This window comes from Pangasianodon hypophthalmus, chromosome 20 (genome assembly GCF_027358585.1).
Source record: "Pangasianodon hypophthalmus isolate fPanHyp1 chromosome 20, fPanHyp1.pri, whole genome shotgun sequence".
NCBI classification, from domain to species: Eukaryota; Metazoa; Chordata; class Actinopteri; order Siluriformes; family Pangasiidae; genus Pangasianodon; species Pangasianodon hypophthalmus.
Genome location: NC_069729.1, coordinates 18199732 through 18221524, shown reverse-complemented (window position 1 = coordinate 18221524; position 21793 = coordinate 18199732). Strand labels below are relative to the sequence as shown.

Sequence of the window (21793 nt, the reverse complement as noted above, 5' to 3'; positions counted from 1 at the left end):
GCAAAGCCTGCAAAGAGCACCAGTTACTTCAAATCAATCCTGAAGTTCACAGGAAGATGGTGAATGCTTCGTTTAGTCTTTGTAAGAAGATGAACTGCTATGTTCTGGACTAATTAGAGACGAACCGGAGCTCTTTGACTAAAAGCCGATAATTGCAGTAGTCCAGTCGTGAATGCATAACTGAAATCCTGAAAGGATAAGACATGTGCCATCTTAGTGATATTTCCTAAATGGAAATAAAGATAGGACTGAGTTTTGGTATGTATTACAAAATTTGAAGAAGAATTCCAAAAATACCAAGAGCAAAACAACCAAAAGACAAAGAAAGAGTTATCTGCAATTTGAATGACTTCTGTTTTAACTAAAGTGTGTAAGAATGCACCAATCCCAGTTTTTTCCATTTTCTGATGCTCGATAATGATTTGATACTGAACATCTCTTAGTATCCAAGCCGACTCTCTGCAAGTCCTGCATTTATGTTCAAGATCCATGTCATGCCAGAAACATAGCGCACGCCAATGACGATCATATACATCTGTTGATTGAATTGGAAAATAAGTCGATCCAGTCTAGTGCGATCCTGTGCTTCAGGATGTCATTAGCCCCAATAAGATAGTCAGTATCAGATGAGTGCATTCATTCATATAGTCTTCTCTGTTTTGTCTTTCTGGCAAGAACCCTATAACAGAGTGTTTCCCTCTCAGAGAGGATACAAAGTAGATCCCATTTGGAAAGCTCTCTTCGAAAACACTAGTCAAATTGAATCCAGTCTGCTTTTGTCTGTAACTGTAAAGGCACAGATAAGTCATTTTAACACTACTTCTGTACCACCAGTCTGATTATGCTTATTTTCTTTCCCCTTTCAAAGATGATGGTTGATCTCGGGGAAGCTTGCATTTGAAGGACCCTGTGTTGGAGTCACTATGGCAACGGGAGTAGCGGCATGGCTCCCTTTTGCCCGGGCAGCCGCCATTGGTTGGATGCCAGTGGCCAACTGCCCCATGCCCGCCGCACCCAGGGATCACACTAAGAAACAGGACGAGCTGATCGTCTTGAATGTCAGTGGGCGCCGTTTCCAGACCTGGAGGACCACGCTGGACCGTTACCCTGACACCCTGCTCGGCAGCACTGAGAAAGAATTCTTCTTTAATGAGGAGACAAAGGAGTATTTCTTCGACCGTGATCCGGATGCCTTCCGCAGTGTGCTCAACTTTTATCGTACAGGTAAGCTCCACTATCCTCGACATGAGTGCATCTCGGCATACGATGAGGAGCTCGCCTTCTTCGGGATCATCCCAGAGATCATTGGTGACTGTTGTTATGAAGAGTACAAGGACCGCAAACGGGAGAACGCTGAGCGCCTCATGGACGACCAGGAGGAAAACAAAGAAGGCAAGTTGCCTAACATGAACTTTCGTGAAACTATGTGGAGAGCCTTTGAGAACCCGCATACCAGCACCATGGCCCTGGTGTTCTACTACGTCACTGGCTTCTTCATCGCTGTTTCTGTTATCACCAATGTAGTAGAAACTGTCCCTTGTGGTTCCACGCCAAGCCAGAAGGATGTACCATGCGGTGAACGCTACACCGTGGCCTTCTTCTGCATGGACACGGCATGCGTGATGATCTTCACAGTGGAGTACCTGCTACGCCTTTTTGCTGCGCCTAGCCGCTACCGCTTCATGCGCTCGGTCATGAGTATCATCGATGTGGTGGCCATCTTGCCCTACTACATCGGCCTGGTCATGACTGACAACGAGGATGTGAGTGGCGCCTTTGTCACATTGCGTGTCTTCCGCGTTTTCCGGATCTTCAAGTTCTCGCGCCATTCCCAAGGCCTTCGCATCCTGGGATACACACTTAAGAGCTGCGCCTCTGAGCTCGGGTTCCTCCTGTTCTCCCTCACCATGGCCATCATCATCTTTGCCACGGTTATGTTCTACGCTGAGAAGGGATCAAGCTCGAGCAAGTTCACTAGCATTCCTGCATCCTTCTGGTACACCATCGTCACAATGACCACGCTCGGGTAAGTGGAGCTAACAAATTAGCAAAAGATTTAGTTGATTCCAAAGAACTGGGGTATATTTATACTATTCAGTGGCTTTATATTGTAGATCTCTCTCTTACTGGACACCAGCACTGCCAGTGTGGTAGGGAAAGCCACAATAGTGCCACTCTCTGATATGTGAGAACCTACGGGTTCCTTAGAGGTTCTTTGGATAGTTTGTATGTTCCTAAAGCCTGTTTTAGACTGTATAATTTTTGGTCTTCTAAGATTATTCCTTCTCACACTGTACAAGATCTCAATATGTAAATCTTGGCTGAATTCTATAACAGATGGGGTGATGTTTTTCCTTGTCAGATTAATAAATGACGACCTCTAACAACAGACCTGTGATAAAAACATGCTATGTCTGTTTACGTCACCAATCAACACAATAGCCATTGCCACTACTGTATTTGTAGCTGTCCTGTGAGTTTTGAGTCATCCTGTGCTCTCCTATTGGTGGATTTTAGATGAGCATCACACTCTGATTGTAATAATAAATTTGAAAACCTTGGCATTCTAAGACTGCTTTGAGGACATCATTAATTACCTGAATTTTGTCAGGATTAAGGACAAAGCTGCAAATTTAGCTGCTAATGACCAAAATAAAATCATAAATATTGATTGGAATTGTCAAATACATGCTGTCCAAAGATTAGTTTCCTTCACAGATAAGGAAGTATATCGAATATATAAAAATGTTTATATATATAAACTTCACAAGATCAGAATAAATACTCAAAAATATTCAACAGTTGCCAATTATATGAAGCTGTGTTTAAACACATTAATAATCTGACTAATAGCTCAATCAGGATAAAAATATGTACACCTAGATCTCAGTGTAGTAATTCAAACAAGGTGGATAGAACATTTAATAATATGGTATAGTTGCCAAATAATTGCCACATTTAAATTAGATTACTGATTGATTTATATGTGGATCGTTCACCTGATGTTCAGCTATGAGGACGCCTGCTGACGTGTCATAGTGGACACAAAATGGCTGATGTTGGCATCCAGCTAGCATTCTGCATTGAGCTGCTGATTCAGCAGTGCTGTTGTATTCTTGATTCTGATTGGTCAAAAGGTGGTGATTTATTTTCTATAACTGCAGCTCTGACAGTAGTGCCGGCTGCAAGACAAATCATAGGTTTGTCTATAGTAACAATTCATACACAGGGACTTGTATGGTGGACATGCCACTTAATCTAAGACTAATAAAAAACAAACAAACAGACAAAAACAAACAAACAAACAAAAAAGGCCTAGCTACTGATATTCTGAAGCTTTCCGTAAGGAGGTGGTTAACGTTTTTGGAAGGAGTCTCCAGTGTCAGCACTTCGTAACCATAAGAATGACTGTTAATAGCTGCTATAACGTAAGTGATTACAGGAGCTAACTTGTTTTGGGGACGATCCACAACATTAAATGGATCAAATATGACATAATTTATAAATCAATTTTATAAAAATTGTTAGTGTTGGTAACTTTCAGTGGTAGAAGATGAGCAAAACACTTGCTGTTGTAGGAAAATATTCAACTTTGAGGCAGAAATAGTAACTCTTCTTTGCATCCGGATGCATTACGCTTCCACTTTACTGATTATTTTCCTATAACAGCACATCCTGAAGTGCCTTATTCCTTACTAAACTAATATTAGCTAATTACACTTTTAACACCCAGTGCTCTCTACAGTATATCCATAAACTTAGTTTGGGTTATAACCAGGGATTTATTCATCAGCAGGTGGTTGTGTATAGGGTAAATGTGAACAGCGTGTCACATTCACGATCTGCAATCACAACAAATTTGTTATGATTTGCCATCTTTGCACGTACAGTAAACAACACCAACACTGAAAAGACTGAGTGTGTCACCTCTTCTTTTAAGTTTAGAGCATATATCACAGAACCGATATGACATGTAATGCATTTGGTCATATGTTTATACACAGAGTGATTATTGTTATGTGATGGGGGGAAAAGTGGAAAATGGACTGAGGCCATAATGGCTGTGAGTAAACGAGAGCTGAAGTGAAAGCATACACTGTGGCTTCACAAAGGCGCAGTGGGTATGAGTAGCTGTCAGAGTGACTAATAGTGGGTACGGCTACATCTGCTAACAAATATAAACCTTCATGATATCTGCCATTTACTGTGGCGCGAGCAGACCGAATATGGACATAACCGCTGGAGGATACACAGTACAGGCTTTGCTATGTGTATATGTGCTGCTTAGGTATAAGAGCACTGAAGAGCCTTATAAGAGAAGTTCGATTAAATTTATGGGACGGTTATGACACAGGCTAATTCATCAGAACATTGAGGGCTTGAAAGCAGGACTGACTTATTACGAAGAAATTCTTCATCGGTTAAACTGCAGTGTCATATTAGCTGGTAGTGATATTAGATTTTGGCTGCACATCTAATATCTGTCAATCTCGACAATAAAATCAATCAGTAGATGCAGTGTTTCCTCTGAATACTAACCATGTTAAACTGAAAAGTCGTAACAATATGGGCAATATGTCACAAAATGCATTTGAGAGATTGTAGATACGGTGATATCTCCTTATAATGCTTTTGTTTTTGTTTATTTTATTTATTTACTTAATTAATTTACTTGAATTTACTTAAATGAGACGTACAGAATTTCAGGAGCTTTGGTGATGAAATTCTGTACTTAATCTCTTTTTTTTAATTAAGTTTAAAAAAAATGTAATAATTCTTTTCTACATTAATTAATTAATTAATTTTTGTAGGTATCATACCAAACATGACCTTTTTTTTTTCTCCATGCAACACTACTGTATTACTCAGTTTGTGAGCAAACCTATATATTATGATGCATATAATGTATCGTAGAAATGCCTGTGAGAATTGTGAGATGTTATTTTTCTTATATCGTCCACCCGTAGTTGTAACCCTTTCATTAAAAAAAAGTAAACTTCTGGTTCTGCTTGTTATTTTGTATACTTTGGACAATTTGTGTAATCACCTGACATGACTATCATGGATTGGCTGCACGAATCTACAGTCTGGGCTAGAAAGAAATCAGCCCTCACTTCTTCATACCATTGTGTGTATTTTTTATAATGACCATTAGTGGTGCTGTTGCGATCGCTTCCACAAAAATAAATAATAAATAAAACAATTTTTAACAGCAAATAATCTGATCTGATATTGAGCTTAGCCATACTAGCCCATTTATACCAGCCGACACTAGTGGACCATGTCTTAAAAAAGCATTTTAAAGACTAGAACTTATTGATTATCTGGTTTTCAGGTTTCTCTGTCATGATAAATGTGTCTGTCACATCATCCAGTTTGTCAGAATCTAGCTGGAAGGTGCTACGGATAATCCCATAAAACACAACGCTTTCAACAGGATTAAGCATTTCCCATTTCAGCTGAAATGCTGCATACTGATTGATGGCAGAAATGCAGAAGGAAACAAGCAAGCCGACCGACTTGGAAAATGATTTGAGACAAATCTGTTTTTCATGAAACATGAAATTGACATTTCTGGAAATTTTCTGTCTTGTTTTATCAGAAAAGCTAAATACTTGTCACAGACAGATGTCCTCAGAGTCAAGGTTTAACCCGAATGTAAAAAAAAAAATCTGTTTACTTGATGCAAGGCTTGAGATTAATGTCGTCCCGTTCAGTCAGGGACTAATGTAGCAGAGATGAGAATGATGCAAGGTCATGTTTTTGATGATTGAATATAAAATAAAATAATATATTCAGTGTGTATGTCACTGTGCCCAATCTCCCAGCTGTTTCTGTAGCAGCTTTGTCACATTTTAGGACAAATACATCAGTTTTGTGTAAGTGAGATGTTTGAATATCTCCAACTGACTGTAATTTTAGCTTTCTCTTTACACAATCACACTCACAATCACTAGCTCTGTGTCTAGTTATCTTGATGAACTTCATGGAGAAGACAACAAATCAAGATTTTTTAAAACCCCATTTTCTCCAAATCTGATCATTTGTCATTTCCCACATTCTAACTTCCCCTTATCACATGACAGCTAAATATTTTTTATGATTTTATGTTTTATTAATTATTCAGTCTAATGGGAGATTTAATTATTTAATTATATTTTATTGTTTTATTATTATTATTTTTTATTGTGTAGGTGTTTTGGGTTCTGATTTGTGTATGTTTGGGTTTTGGTGCATCCTTTGTGAAGCCAAAGGCAAATTTCCAGAAACATTTTGCCTCTGGGAAGAAACGGACACCATATGCACTTCTGTCTCCAGAGTTCTTATGTAATTCAACAGGTTGTCATTAAAATTTCAACACCGTTCTCTTTTTCACGAAACATTATTGATATTTCAAACGTAGCCTAAGGGAAGCTTTCTTTAGCAGCGGTGCTGTGCCTTATCATCACGCTGTTTGTTTTCTGGTAATTGCTGAACTAATTGTTACACTTGCATGTTGTTAAAGGTTGTTAGGCAGGAAGTAGCGGAATTTAAATTACCTCAATTAACCATCGGTTTTGTTTTTTTCCATGTTTGTTTAAGGTCAGGTCAGCGGTGAGGTTCTCAATTACTTGCCATGCTCAGTGGATACAGCTATGAGTCATGGATGGCTGGTTGTTAAAATAAAAATATTCTTCACATGAATAAAATAATAAATTGTATAAAAAAAAGGAAAAAAAGAAAAAGGCGCAGTAACCTCAGGGGATTAATGTGGGTGTATAGACACAGCCCAAGCCAATTGACCTTGTCTGTAAACAACGGAAATGAAAATGTGTGGGGACCGTCTGCCCCATCAGCATCATCTCACTCTAAAGGTATAGGAATATTTTCCCCTAAATTCCCACTCACCAGCCAGCTCTCTCCTATCATACGACAGCTAGCAACTGAGTGGAGCAGGGATGCGGTTGTAATGAAGGCTAACACGTGCAGCGTAACTTGGAGGAAAGTTCCATCTGCCCTCTTCCACATACATGAACTCTCAGATGCCCATGATTGGCTAGTGTCACTGTGATTGACAGGGAAGAGAGAGTTTCCAGTCCTCACACCCAGAAAGCATGGCCATTTGTGCGCGCTTGGCTTCCAGCCATGGATGGCTGTGGCGTAGTCGGCCTTCAAGCTTGCTGTGATAGGCCAGATGATTTTCTGGCCACTCGGGAGCCAAGAGTAGCAGTTTTCTTCTCTGGTACAAACTCAGTAAAAATGCTGTGTGGAAGCACCTAAATGTGTGAATTATTATGATTATTTTTTTTTTTTACGATTTCGGTATTGCATTTACATACGATTACTTCTGACAGAAAATCAGCTCCATATCATGACTGCTAAGCGTAACAGCTCGTCTCCTTCCAGACAATTTGCCTAATGCAATATCTTAAATTAGCAACCGTCTTTATTGTCCCCTGCTGTTTTTACGCAAAAAAAGCACCCAACAGATCTATTAAATAAATTTAATATAAGCAGAAATGTTCCTGCCCTTTCATTAGGCTAATATGCCAGATTTGTCCCATCAAATGCCACTCAAAGCAAGCTTTATACGTTATTAAAATTCATCAGCTACTCAACCTTAATGGAACACTGACGTGATATTTTTAGATCATTTTTTTTTGTCACCTGGAGTGAACCGGTAATGCTTTTGTGTGATTGTGATTTTATTATTTATTTATCTACTTTATTAATGGCCTCCATTGACATTCATGAATTCCTCCTACATAACGGGAAATAAACGAAATCTTTCTCAGTCACGGTTTTGTTGAGCTTGATGAGCTAAAATCAGACGAAGGTAGGAGACTGTGCTTATTTTGCATAACGCATAACAAAAGCGCCGCTTTTCCGTTTGCATCAATGACACTGATTTCAGCGTTTCAGCTTTTTTTTTTTGCAGCTTTTCTGCATTTAAATGACTGGCAGCTAGAGGCAGCTGTTTGAGTTGGAAGAACGTGTGTGGATTCATGCCATCTGTGGTTAAGAGGCATCCTGAAGACTACACACACATGCACACACACGCACACACACACTGATCTAATCTGAGAAATAACCCAGCATTGGCAGTGTGTTGAGTGGTGCCACCAAGGGAGCGTTTTTTTATTTTCTCCTTAGCAGCTCTAGAAATCAGAGAAGCCATCCGCCAAGAGCATAACAGCGTAACACAATTAAAATAATTAGGAATTCATATTTTATTCATCTCCCCTGCACTGGCACTTGTTATTCCAGTCACACACAAATCATAAACAGCCGCTCCATCTCGACTGAGGATTGCTGAAAAAGCGCAGAGCAGGGTTTTTTCTTTTTTCTCTGAAACGCTGAAAGCAGGATGTCTTCTCTGCCGACGAGACTTTGGCATGATCATCACAGCAGCATCACTCTGAACTTGGCATGATATCAGTTTCACACTTGTACTAGATCATTTTCAAAGTGGAGGTGTATAATGCTGTTTATATAAATATAAGTGAAGTGAAGTGACTTGTGGCCAAGTGTGGTGACCCATACTCGGAATTTGTGCTCTGCATTTAACCCATCCAAGTGCACACACACAGTAGTGAACACACACCCAGAGCAGTGGGCAGCCTTTTTTGCTGCGGCGCCCGGGGAGCAGTTGGGGGTTCGGTGCCTTGCTCAAGGGTCTCACCTCAGTCGTGGTATTGAGGGTGGGAGAGAGCGCTGGTCATTCACTCCCTCCACCTACAATCCCTGCTGGACCTGAGACTCGAACCCAAAACCTTCAGGTTCACCTTCAGGTTGCAAGTTCAACTCTCTATCCATTAGGCCACTGTAGCTGTAAACCTGGAAGTGTTTTATTCCTCATATGTCACAGCAGTTTTCCTGTTTTTTATCTGTTTATAGTTACATTTAAGTCTGCGAAACAAGTTAGTTCCTGTTATTAATTACGTTACTGCAGCCTTTCTTTTTTCGCTCCATCTATCTTGACATTAATAAGACAAAAAAAAAAATCCCTGCTGCTTGACACGTGACCGAGAAACTACAAAACACAAACTCTTTACCTCAAAACACTGGCACTGGAGACTCCTTCCAAAAACGTCTCCACACAGAATCTTTATGTGGATCGTCTGCATACAAGTCCCCGTGTAAGTTGTTACACAAATCATAAACAGCCGCTCCATCTCGACTGAGGATTGCTGAAAAAACGCAGAGCAGGGTTTTTTCTTTTTTCTCTGAATATTACAAACAGTACTGTATTAGGATGAGCACGTTAAACCTTGTAGCTGGAACTCTTAACCGAGATGCTGTTATGGGAAATTTATCCACACCTTCTGACCAATCAGATTCGAGAATTCTACAGCACTGTGAAATAACTATTACCAAAGGACATTTTGTTGAACGCTTAAGTATGTAATGAACTTTTATACTTTTATTTAGCTTATGAATGTAGGGGCTTATTCGTGAATGTTCAGCAACATGAACATCCTGTGCACAGAAGTGACGTATGCTACTCTTTTGGACCATCACAGGCGTTGTAGCAGATTAATGGCAGCTGTTTATCTTCTCAAGGCTGATTGATAGTGTAGCTCTTTATTGAAATGGGGAATATTCAGGCTTTTTCGGTACCTTTTTTGCCCTGACTCTAAGCAACAATTATCTTTTCTTTCCTTCATACCTTCTCAGTGATGTCTTTAGGTGTTGGGACGAGGGTACAGACAATCAAACCGAGCCATTTATGGCCTGAATGAAGCAGGAGGAGATTTATTGCCTTGCCTATTTATAGTATGTACGGTTTAAACTGGTAGTTATAAGATCGCGTTTGGGAGAAACAGTAAATCAGATTATTCAAACGACGTGCTGAATGTGGGTGATAAAATGTAATGAGCTTCACTGTGAAGAGTATTCGCTGCAGTCTATTTGATCATACATCAATTCAGGGGTCTTTCAGAGATAAAAAGACATCAGTATAAGGTTTTATTTTTGGCATCGACATCAGAAAATTTTCCATGGATTGTTTTGGATTTTTTGTGGCACTGAGCGCAACAGCACCACCACTGGACACAGGACAGTATGAAGAAGTGAGAAGTGAGGCTGGGGGCTGATTTCTTTCCAGCCCAGACTGTAGATTCATGCAGCCTATCAGTGACAGTCATATCAGGTGATTCCATCAGGTGCGACACCCGCTAGATTTGATCTCCATTTGGGCTGATATTTTTCAGACACATCCATAGCATGTCATCAGCAGTTACTGAAAAGGTGAACAAGGTGGACTATTTACTCTATCAACCTTTTTTTTTTTTTTTTCAAAAATGCCAAACTAAAAGTAGATAGACTCAACGCACATTACAAATTACACAAAATGACAGACACAGAACTTTAAGTTTAGGCCAAGTTTAGGCCAAGTGTACATGTATACGGATATTTTTTTGAAAACATAGTCTTTATGACTCTAATTTAAAAAAATCCTATCTACATGGACAGCAGTTTTGAAAATATCTCCAGTTAGGTGGTGATAGTATTGTATATCATAAACCGTTGTCAGTGTCAAACATCTCAAGAATAACACTAAGTGTGAAATTCAGAAAAACACCAACGTGACAACCAACAACTACTTATAGTTACACTTTGTATTATATATGTTCAGCTTGGTCTTATCCAAAAATCTCCATTCACAGTGTTTGTTCCTGAATTCATCTCTCCTCTGATACAGTCATCAGCCGTGATAAATACGGACCTTACATGTTCAGAGCACACGCAAAATGGACATGTGAAGGTTGACATCAGCGTTTTCACAAACACGTTTTTCCCATCCACACACACAAAAAATGAAAATGATGGTTTCAAATTTCTCTATCATGGAAGGAGTTTTTGAAAACCTTTGTTTTCATTGACCAAAAAATGCCATTTTTCTTTGGACAGGAGACAAACACAGAGAATCTTCAAAAATATCCGTATACACGTGTATGGGGCCTTAATGTTGTCTGGTTTGTACGAAAGGGTTAGCTTTTCACCATGTTTAGTATTCAGAGGAAACACAGCATGAACCCAGTTACAGACCTGAAACACGTATTAGAAAAATGAAATGAGAAATGATGAATGTATCTGTCTATCTGTAATAGATTGCCCCACGTCATTCTTATTAAACCATCAGTTAGACCTCGTGATATAATGCATTCCAAAACATGAACAGTTTCATTGTGAAGATACTGATAGATAGATTTTAGCCTCATGTCTAATAACACGATTAGCCCTTACTGAATCAGTTAATCAATTCCTGTAAGGAATTTAGAAAATGAGTTTGCATTATAGTAAATATGCCCTCCTAATTTTATTACGTGATCTGACCCTGCTTACAGCAAAAAACAACAAAAACAACAAAAAATAAGATTTCATCCTAAATTCTATAAATAGCACCAAAGCCGTAGATAAACACAGAGAGCCCAGAAAGACAGCAGCAGAGTGTAGGTGCATCTTAAAGGTCTAATGGATTTTATGTTATCCAATAAGTTCATGCCGTATCTGCCTCTGGGAGAAAGCCTGCTGCTATTTCAAGCTTTTTTTTTTTTTCTCTCGCTCTTTCATCCCCTTTGTGACCGCTGCTGGGAAGATATTGCTTTGTTCGGTGGCTGTCAGCGGGTCAGCATTTACAATAGCTTGGGTGTGTAAATCAGTGCATGTCAGGTCTTTAAATGGCACACCTTCCCCCTTTTCCATCTACATTTAATTCTCGGTGAGAGAGAGAGAGAGAGAGAGAGAGAGACATCTTCTCACGTTCGCTCCTCCTGCCTCTGACTGCAGTCACACCTCTGAATTAAACTCGGATAAGATCCACGAGACAGCAAATGAAAGATGGAGTTGTGTTACTTAAGGCTTTAGATTGAGGAATAGACAAGATGTCTTGAAAAAAGACATTTTTTTTCCCGCAACTTGGTCTCACATGTATAAATTCATAAGAATGTGCATGATTCACATTGTGTGGCAAGTTACAAATGTTCAAATTAGCCTTATCAGGAAAGTTAGCAACTTTCTTACAACGTCATTCAAATAAAATCAAAGGAAATCCAGTCACGTCGTCTTTATTCATTTGCATTTGGAATTGGATTTCAACAGCGATCTCAAGTCCTCCATGTTCATGTTCAGGGATGGAACAGATATAAAGATTATACTGAAGTGAAAGTGTGTGTAAATCAAGTAAAAATGATACTTTAAAGAATGTTAAAGTGTCCACACTTAAATGCACTCAAGCACTTAAAAGTAAAAAAAATCATAATCCATTTGTATGAAAATGTATGAAGGCTAGGTTTAAGAGTGGGATTAGGATTTGTATCATTTTTTGCGTCTCTATTCGTATAAAAACGAATGACATCCAGCAATAACACCCTCTAGACATCTAGTAGGCATCTATGGGGAAAAGGAAGCAAAAATGTAGGTGAACTTGTAAGTTTGGTGGCAAAATCTTACTTAAAATTGGTGAATAACAGTTGTACTTGAGTGAATGTTGAAAAAAGGGGCCACACTTACATACTCAAACCCTTAAAAATAAAAACAGAAGTGATTTCACATGTTAAGAATTTGCACAGCTCAATTTGTATGACAAGCTATGAAGGATAGGTTTAGGGGTGGAGCGTTTAGTCACGTTTTAGAGACGGATAGAGGTGCAGGCTTTTCTTTATTAAAGAAAAGTACCAAGAAGACAAACAAAATGAACCAAGGTCAACACAAGAAGCAAAAACTGAGCAAATTAAGAACTAGGGCGCAAAACAAGGACACGGTATGAAGCATTAGCCAAGCACCAGCAACAATTAATGACTAACACCAACAGACGCTAAATTAAGATGAGAATTAAGATGAGAAACCACAGTTTATCTAGAGACACTAATCGAGAGAGAACCTGAAAACAGGTGAGCATTAACACAGGAAATGAGAAGGATAAAAGAAGAAGTGATTCAAAACCGGGGGGATCGACACCCTCTGGCAGCCTGGTGGAGAAATGTCTAAGGTTGCTGGTTATTAAGGATACGGTTAAGGATTAGGATTAGGGGCGGAGTTAGTGTTCATACCTTTTACTATGATTTCATTTGTATGAATGTAGCAAAATCCAACCCAATCGCCATTGTTCATATAAATCATGTTTTTTTTCATGCATGTAATTAAACTTAATTGAAAAGCAGCTGAGAGTAACAAGCACTCGTTGTGTGAAGACAACTTCCTGGTAGCTGTATAGATTGATATGAAAATAATTATACAATTAAAATGTAAATAAAAATGTAAGGAGTAAAAAGGGATACAGCAATTAATTTTTAATTACGCCCCTAAAAATTCCCTGAAATGTTACTGAAGTATAGTAACGAAGTATAGAAACTTCTTTTGCTTTGTTTTTACTGTATATTTGTTTATTTAGGCCCATTAGCGACTCATGGGATTTGATCCTACAACTTTCTGGTCGTTGGCTCATCATTTATCACTGGTCTATCACTTTCAGGAAGGAACAGGGAGCCAGAGAGCATGACGGCGAAGGAGAAGAGAGGAAAAAATGAGAGAGAATGAGAGAGAGAGAGAGAGAGAGAGAGAGAGAGAGCACTAAATTGATCGAGCATCTTCAGACTTTTAATGATAAAGCACAGAGCACTCCCTGCTCATTAACTTTTCTCATTCACTCAACTATAAAGCGTATTGTTTTTATGACAGCACGTCAGAACGTTCCTCCCTGTTATCTGAAAGAACACGAATGAAAGAGACAATGGTAAGAAATGACATGCACAGGCAAGAAATGCCACTTTTCCATACGAACAAATGAGAGCAATTATTGGCGCGAGTGAAATGACTTTGAAAGAACGCGCCTTTTATCTTCTAGCCGCTCCTATCGATGACATTGCTAATTGCCTGTGCAGTAAGACACTCATGTGGCTCCAGGTTAGAGGTCATATCTGTTGATCTAATTTAAGGCTGAGTGCCCTTTTCAGTCAAGCGTGGGCAGATGAACTGTCTCGTCATTGGTGGAGGTATTTTACTATATTATAATTGCTTAGAATTGTACCGATGTAATGAATTTAGGTAACATACTGTATTACAGTGTAAACTCTTAGAAATACATTGTATTTGTTGTTATTTGTTACTCAGATGCAGTTTTGTCATTTGCATTACTCATACATAATCTTGTTATTTGTGTTACTCCTGTGCAGATTTGTCATTTGCATTACTTGTGTGCAGTTTTGACATTTGCGTTACTTCTGTGCAGTTTTATCATTTGCATTTGTTGTATGTAGTTTTGTCATTTATGTTACTCGTATGCCTTCTTGTCATTTGCGTTACATATGTGCAGTTTTGTCATTTGCATATATGCAGTTTTGTCATTTGTGTTACTCATATGTAGTTTTGTCATTTGTGTTATTTGTATGCCTTTTTTGTCATTTGTCTTACTTGTATCCATTTTGTCATGTGTTGTTCATATGCAGTTTTTTCATTTGCATTACATATATGCAGTTTTGCCATTTGTTACTCACATGCCTCTTTGTCATTTGTGTTACTCATATGCAGTTTTGTCATTTGTGTTATTTGTATGCCTTTTTTGTCATTTGTCTTACTTGTATCCATTTTGTCATGTGTTGTTCATATGCAGTTTTTTCATTTGCATTACATATATGCAGTTTTGCCATTTGTTACTCACATGCCTCTTTGTCATTTGTGTTACTCATATGCAGTTTTGTCATTTGTTAATCATATGCCTTTTTATTGTTTGTGTTACTCTTATGCATTTTTGTCATTTGTGTTACTCATATGCATTTTCATTTGTGTTACTCATGCATTTTTGTCATTTGTGTTACTCATGCATTTTTGTCATTTGTGTTACTCATGCATTTTCGTCATTTGTGTTGCTCATGCATTTTTGTCATTTGTGTTACTCGTATGCAGTTTTGGCATTTGCATTTCTTGTATGCAGTTGTGTCATTTGATTTACTTCTATGTATTTTTGTCATTTGTGCTTCTCCTGCATTTTTGTCATTTTTGTAACTCATATGTATTTTTGTCATTTGTGTTACTCATATGCAGTTTTGTCATTTGTGTTACTCTTATCCAGTTTTGCATTGCTACTGCAAGCTACTCACAGAAGAACATTTTATAAGGTGCCCTCTTAGACTTCAAGTCAATAAACATTCAAGTCAATAAACATTCATAGATTCTTTAAGGCTGTGTCCCGGACTGCATACTATAGCTGTCTAAATAGTAATGACACCACTGGAGTACTAGCATACTGTATCGTATGGTTTTTTGGATAGGGATGCTGCCCACATATTTGAGTCTCTGTGGATGTAATTATGTGCTGCTTCTCATTAGGGTTGTCTCCTCAGCTCAGTATTACAGTGTTATGAGAATTTTTTAAATTAATGGCATGACTTTTTAATGTTGTGATTTTATAACAGTTCGTACACAAGATGTAGGAAAAAGGGGCGGGGTTAGAGTTCATTACTTTTCGGACATATTCATTTATATTAAATGTTACGAAATTCAAGTCATGAGATTCCAGTTGGTATAAATTTGTACTGAGAACAGGTTGGACAGTCATAATTAGCGAGAAAGCAAAACCTCACCTTCAACAAGAGTTTGTCTTTTAGTTAGCGAGCTAGTGCTGACCCGATAGCTCACTCTGTTGGCTTTGTGCGCTATTCTGATCCCACGGTGCTCTGTATGTGCATGAATGTGTAACTTTGAGTGAGTCAGTTAACTCAGTTAACTGTTTTAGCTAGCTAGCTAAAACGCAGGCTCTTATTGTAGGATTTTTTTGTTGTGATATCTTAGCACTCTGCTTATGTAAGTTTACTAGCTCTCTCTGATGTTCATCACAGATCAAAACTCTTGTTTGCGACGTTAGCATTATAATTACCTGATTAATTAATTTTACTGGATAAGTGTACATATTTGGATAAATGAAAATTTCTTATCAACCAAATTCTGTTGTGCATTGTGTGTTGTGTTTTGTTGATAAGCATCGAGAGAATTTCACATTCTGCAGAAAAAGGGCTTCATTCATCACTGCCAGTTTCAATTAGTGCTGGAGTCTAATCTTACCACCATTCAGGGCTGTTTCCTGCTCCTGCTGTTTGCTTTCACTCTGTGGGTAATTGGATGGATGGCACTTTGAGATCACCAGCATGGAGTTAAGGAAGTTACAGATCATCTTTTCTGCCTGGCCATAAAGCTCAGCTGTACAAATGAACAGCCTCGATTCAGCAAGCAGATTGGCGTGCTTAAGAGTTTAATGTCATGTTCCATTTCCTAGATAACTTCCAGAAATCTGTATTTGATATGAAGTGATGTTGCAAATCTGTTCATACACTTTGGTAAACATTAAGGCTTGAGAATGGCTTTCGGGTCACATCACATGATACACTAACATGCGTGTAATTGTGCATTCATAGCAAGATGAACATTGGTAATTACAAATCCATGCATGAGAAATACTGTGTTTTTTTTTTTTCTCATAAGACACTAAGGCTCTTGCAGTGTTGTTTCAAAAATCATTTTCAATAATCACTCCTGTTCAGTTTTGTCATTTGCGTTACTGATATGCTGTTTGGTAATTTGTGTTAATTGTATGCAATTTTGTCATTTGCGTTATCCATATGCTGTTTGGTCATTTGAGTTATTCCTATTCAGTTTTGTCATTTGCGTTACTGATATGCTGTTTGGTCATTTGTGTTACTTGCATGCAGTTTGGACATTGTATTACTTGAATGCAGTTGTGTTATCCATATGCTATTTAGTCATTTACATTAATCATATGTAGTTTTGTCATTTGCAATGAATGTGTGCAGTTTGTTCAGTTGTGTTACTCATGTACAGTTTTACTGTTTTACTCTTTAGTGCTACTGACACATTTAATTCTACTACCACTAATAACAGAATAACAGTAAATCAGAGTAGAGATCTCAACAAGGTTATTTTTATTCACAGAACATTTTTTAAAGATTATATTAAAAAACAACAACATAAAGTGTCTAACCGTGTGCCTCCAGAACCACAGACTCAGAGTGTACCAATAAAATAAAGAAATAATGCCCCCCACAGCATAACAGAGCCATAGGTTTTTTCTTTTATTGGTCACCTGGCTGTGAAAATGGCATTTTTTTTAATGTCCTTTCAGTCTTTGCACTCATGCGTTTTGCTTTCAGCTCATACACCTGCTTTCTATGATGGAGAAATTCAGATAAAGAATGCATCACATTGATCCAGACTACGGAGTCTTTTTCATTCAGTGTGAGATTAAGATTCAGCAAGGATTCATGGAAACAGGATAACATGATTTTTAATGACGTCTTACACTCATTGGATTTCATGTAGTCTTTGAAAGATTGTTGATATGCGAGTCTCGTTTGGCATGGTGTAGAGTCTTGGATGCCATTCCTTATGTAGTGTAGCAGCACTCAGGAACACCTGAATCAATGCATTTTCATTTCAAGCCTCTCTCTAAGCACAATTTGTCGAGCTTCAATCACTTGTTAATGGGTTTTGAAAAATCACAGCGATGGGTGAAACATGGTAAGGGCTCCAATTTGTGTAAGTCATGTCAATCTCTTTTTCGGATTTTTCAATAAAGTGCATCTATAATGTGTCTTCTCTGTGCTGCAGCAATAAAAATAGCAATAACATATCAAAATTTAACAGAAAAATTATAGTATTTCACTGTTTTTTGCAGTCATAATCACTGAATTATCTTCAGCTCCTCCCACTTTACAATCATGTCAAATATCCTGGAAAGCTTGTTTCCTGTGTGTCATTGTAATATACACATCCATTTCCTTTATAAACCTTCTAAACCATACTAACTACACTTATATTACAGTTAACTGCAGTTAACTAAATCACATTACATTTTTAAAATCATTTTTCTCAAAAACGTTGGCATGACATTTACATTCGTGTCATTATTAACATCTGGATGATCAGATCGTACAGATGTTACGACTGTCTAATGTACCTTAACTAAGTGCCTGGTGGCAGTTATGATGGTCCGTCTATCACATGGTGAATTAGGTAAAGGATTACAAGATTGCAAGTTTCCATTCCCATGGGGTAAGAACACAAGTGTGTGTGTGTATGTGTGTGTCTGTGTGTGTGTGTGTGTGTTGAAGCCCCACTTCCATGCTCACCTGCTGAAGGGGCATATGTTCTGGTGATGAGGTCACTTGCGTCCCATCTGCCCCGGGTTTTTACAGACCAATCACTGTCCGTCTCCAAGCTGCCTGACAGGACACATGCTGTGCGTTATAGAACGAGTCTAGCGTGACAGCTCCGTCCAGACGCTTGTAGAGGATGTGACGTAAAATAGGACGCAATATGATGATTTGGAGTTATAGCCATGTAATGCAGTGTAGTGCAAAGGTTTGTGCACCCTTGGAAAGTTGCAGTGGCCAAATAATAGTAACCAAAAATGCTATTAGTTTGCACTTCCGTTTTTGAATGTGATATAAATCTTCTTTAATAACTTGTGTATGTCTAATCTTTTTGTTTTTTAATAATAATAATAATAATTTATGTTTATTGTTTATTAATAATTCATTCGTTTAATTTATATAGCACCTTTCTCAAACCCAGGTTGCTGTTTGTACAAACAAAACTGATTTTTCCTGATATTTTATTGGCCAAATACATTCACTATCTTCTTTAGTTATGGTCTGGAGAATAAAATGGTTATGGCAAAACCTATTTTGCAAACCTATCAGTTTTCTGTTCATTTTTGTTCAGTTTTGGATTGTTGTGTTGTTGCAGTATACTCCCTCCTTTCTAACTCCTTAGATTTGTATTATTTTGTAGATAAATTGTAAAATGGGGGTACATTCTTCCCTTAAAAAAAAAGTCATCTTGGTCACAAACTTGCACTCGATTGTACTTCCCATTGTGTTTCATATAAAATGGGCTAAAGTAATGAAGTGTGCACTGTGATAGTACTGTATATATTGAGTACTTTTCTAATAAGAAATATCAATGCTTTCCAGTGACAAGACTTCAGGGATATTTAAAAAAAAATCCAATAGATATTAAAGTATGACTTATAAGACCTATCATACTTAAATCCAAATTTTAGCCATTAATGTAATTCATTTCTAAAATAAATCTATGTTAGAGAAACTAGGAATTGCTCCAAGCTTTCAAAATTTTACTGCCATTTTAATATACCTGCTGAGAACTAATCTTTGGGAATATTAAAGCCTGAGCCTGATTTTTTTATATGTACATATAAAATTACATGAATTTCTTTCATGATGGTGTGCAGGACATTTACAGAAAAGCCAGTTTTCTTTCCTTGCACTACATGTTTGTCCCAAAGAAAGTGAGGACACTTGTTCTACTTAGGCCGAGTTATTTACAACAAATTGCTTGTGAATTAATGAAGCGCTTATCAGTTAATCGAATCTGAGATCAATAGGCAATCTTCCGCTCTACTTCTTATCTGCGTTCTCACAGTTTTATAGAGTTTAAAGGTCAATAGTTTAGCACTTCAGATTCAGTGAGTCTATGACACTGCAAATTTGACAGTGAAAAATTGACCGTTTGAAAAATTGTGATATCATCTGGGTATCACAAGCAAAGGATGAAAGCAAGCAGTGATTAAAAACAATTATTAAAAAAACATAACAAATGAGTCAGATCGGTAACAACAAAGTTTGGTTTTACAAAAATAATAATAAAAAAAATCTTTGGTTTGGAGTGATGTTCTCTTACTCTAATATACTATAAACCCTTAGAGGCAGAACCCTGTTTTTGAGTTTTTTGCTTTTTTCCAGGCTTCTAGCTTTATAAATTTGTAACTTTCTAACTATATGTTGTTGTTTTCAGGACTTCCCTAGTTACTGCATTCTTTTTATACTAGCTTTTTATTTTTTTTAAGAAATTACTTTTATATGTCGTATATATTTTCACTTAAATACGCTATATGGCCAGAAGTGTGTGGACACCTGTCCATAACACTCATATATGCTTGTTGATCATCCCACTCCAGATGTAGTCCTCCACTCTTCTATAATATAACCTCCACTCGTCTAAGAAGGCTTTCCACTAGATTTTGGAGCGTGGCTGTGGGGATTTGTGTTCATTCAGCCACAAGAGCATTAGTGAAGTCAGGCACTGATGTTGGGCGAGGAGGCCTGGGGTGCAGTCGGTCTTCCAGTTCATCCCAAAGGTGATCAGTGGGGTTCATGCTGGAGCTGGTTTGGGCCTCTTAGTTCCAGTGAAGGGAAATTGTAATTCTACAGCAGACAAAGACATTGTATACAACTGTGTGCTTTCAACTTTGTGGCAACAGTTTGGGGAGGAACCACACATGGGTGTGATGGTCAGCTGTCCACATACTCTTGGCCATATACTATATAAAATTCTTTCGGTTGAGGAATGGTTAGAGTGTAAATTTGGGAAAACCAAAACTTTGATGGGGGGAAAAACTATGGCTTATGTAAGGAATAAAACATGATGGGGAATGCTGTTATAGAAAAATAATCAACAATGGGATGGCGGGATGCCGCCCGATATGAAGCAGAGTTACTATCACCACCCTGATGTTGATTATTTTCCTATAACAGTATGACCCAAAGTGTTTTATTCCACTTATACCACAGCAACCTGCTAATGATTACAATTTTTATTTTTTTAAAGAATGATGTCACTTTTCTAAGTTGCTACTATAGAAACGATAACATATTTGAATAAGGGTATTAATATAAACCTGTGATTTACAGCTGCACTAGTGTCAGAGCTGCTCTTCTGTGAAATGAATCAACACCTTCTGACCAATCAGAATCGAGAATTCAACAACACTGTGGTAAAATAACTTTTATAAAACTTGGATTACTTACCAATACTACTAAAGTCTAGTGTGAGAGTGTTCAGGAATATGTTCCTAACAATCTCCTGTGGTTTTTAATTATTTAGAAACTCCTTATTTAACCCACCTCATTCACTTCATCAAGACTCAGGCTCACCGCTGATTTTTTTTTTTTACATGATACATTTAGCCACATGCTGGATGTCATTGCGAACCTCCTGGTAAAGGTAATGAGACAGAGAGGTCTGGGAAACTATGTAATCACACCTCCGCTCTCAGGGAACGGCGGCGTTAAATCAAGCTCAGGTGGCTGATAAAAAGGACGGCGATTGTGTGCATAGCCAGACGTCCGGTCTCCGGGACAGCAACCAGGAGATTGATGAGCACGGATCCCCTTGCAGGTGGTTCGGCTATTTTGGGCTCTTCAGCTGCATGATTTTGATATTATATCGGGCCGTCTGGGGAGGCGGGGGTCTATTTATCAAGCAGAGGGTCTCTTTTTTCAAGCTCTAGCTCTCGTGATGAGGGGTCTTAGTCCGCAGCTGTCTGAGTTCCACCACAGATCCGTCCATGTGCTGAAGTATGACACTGCCTTATGATTATAATTAGAGCAATTTTCCCAGCTGTAAAGCCTCGGACGTGTTCCTGAGCAGAGCGTTAACACCGGAGAAAAGTTATGCATGTAGGTCATGTTCCCGTCTGCCTTAATCAGTAACTATATTTAATCGGCTTCAGAGTGGCGTTTAGGACTCTCGGAGCGCAAATCTATAATTCGGAGACATAAAAGATGAGAGGCGAAGGAGATGGAGCCGCAAGCTGTTTCACTCGTGCGGATATAGGCCTGCGCTCTTACTGGAGGTCAAGCAATTACATTATGAAGAATTACATCCACAGACACGAGTGGATTTGTTTGAATGGGTCTGCGCTGGTGTGCTTTTGACCGAGCGCAAGGATGAAAAGTCACTTTGTCCTTCACAGAGCCTTTTTCGTAGGTTAAATGTT

The 21793-nt window shown here is 38.2% G+C and overlaps 1 protein-coding gene across 3 annotated transcripts in view; it reads left to right on the top strand.

The window, feature by feature from the left end:
- LOC113537988 (potassium voltage-gated channel subfamily D member 3) overlaps nucleotides 1-21793 on the top strand; it is a 97782-nt gene that overhangs the window by 1306 nt on the left and 74683 nt on the right. For all 3 annotated transcript variants that reach the window (XM_026932772.3, XM_026932771.3, XM_053227167.1), the window contains exon 2: nucleotides 869-2026. In XM_026932772.3, coding sequence (XP_026788573.3) covers nucleotides 924-2026 — 1103 coding nt within the window. In that variant the 5' untranslated portion in view covers nucleotides 869-923. The remainder of the gene's footprint in view (nucleotides 1-868; nucleotides 2027-21793) is intronic.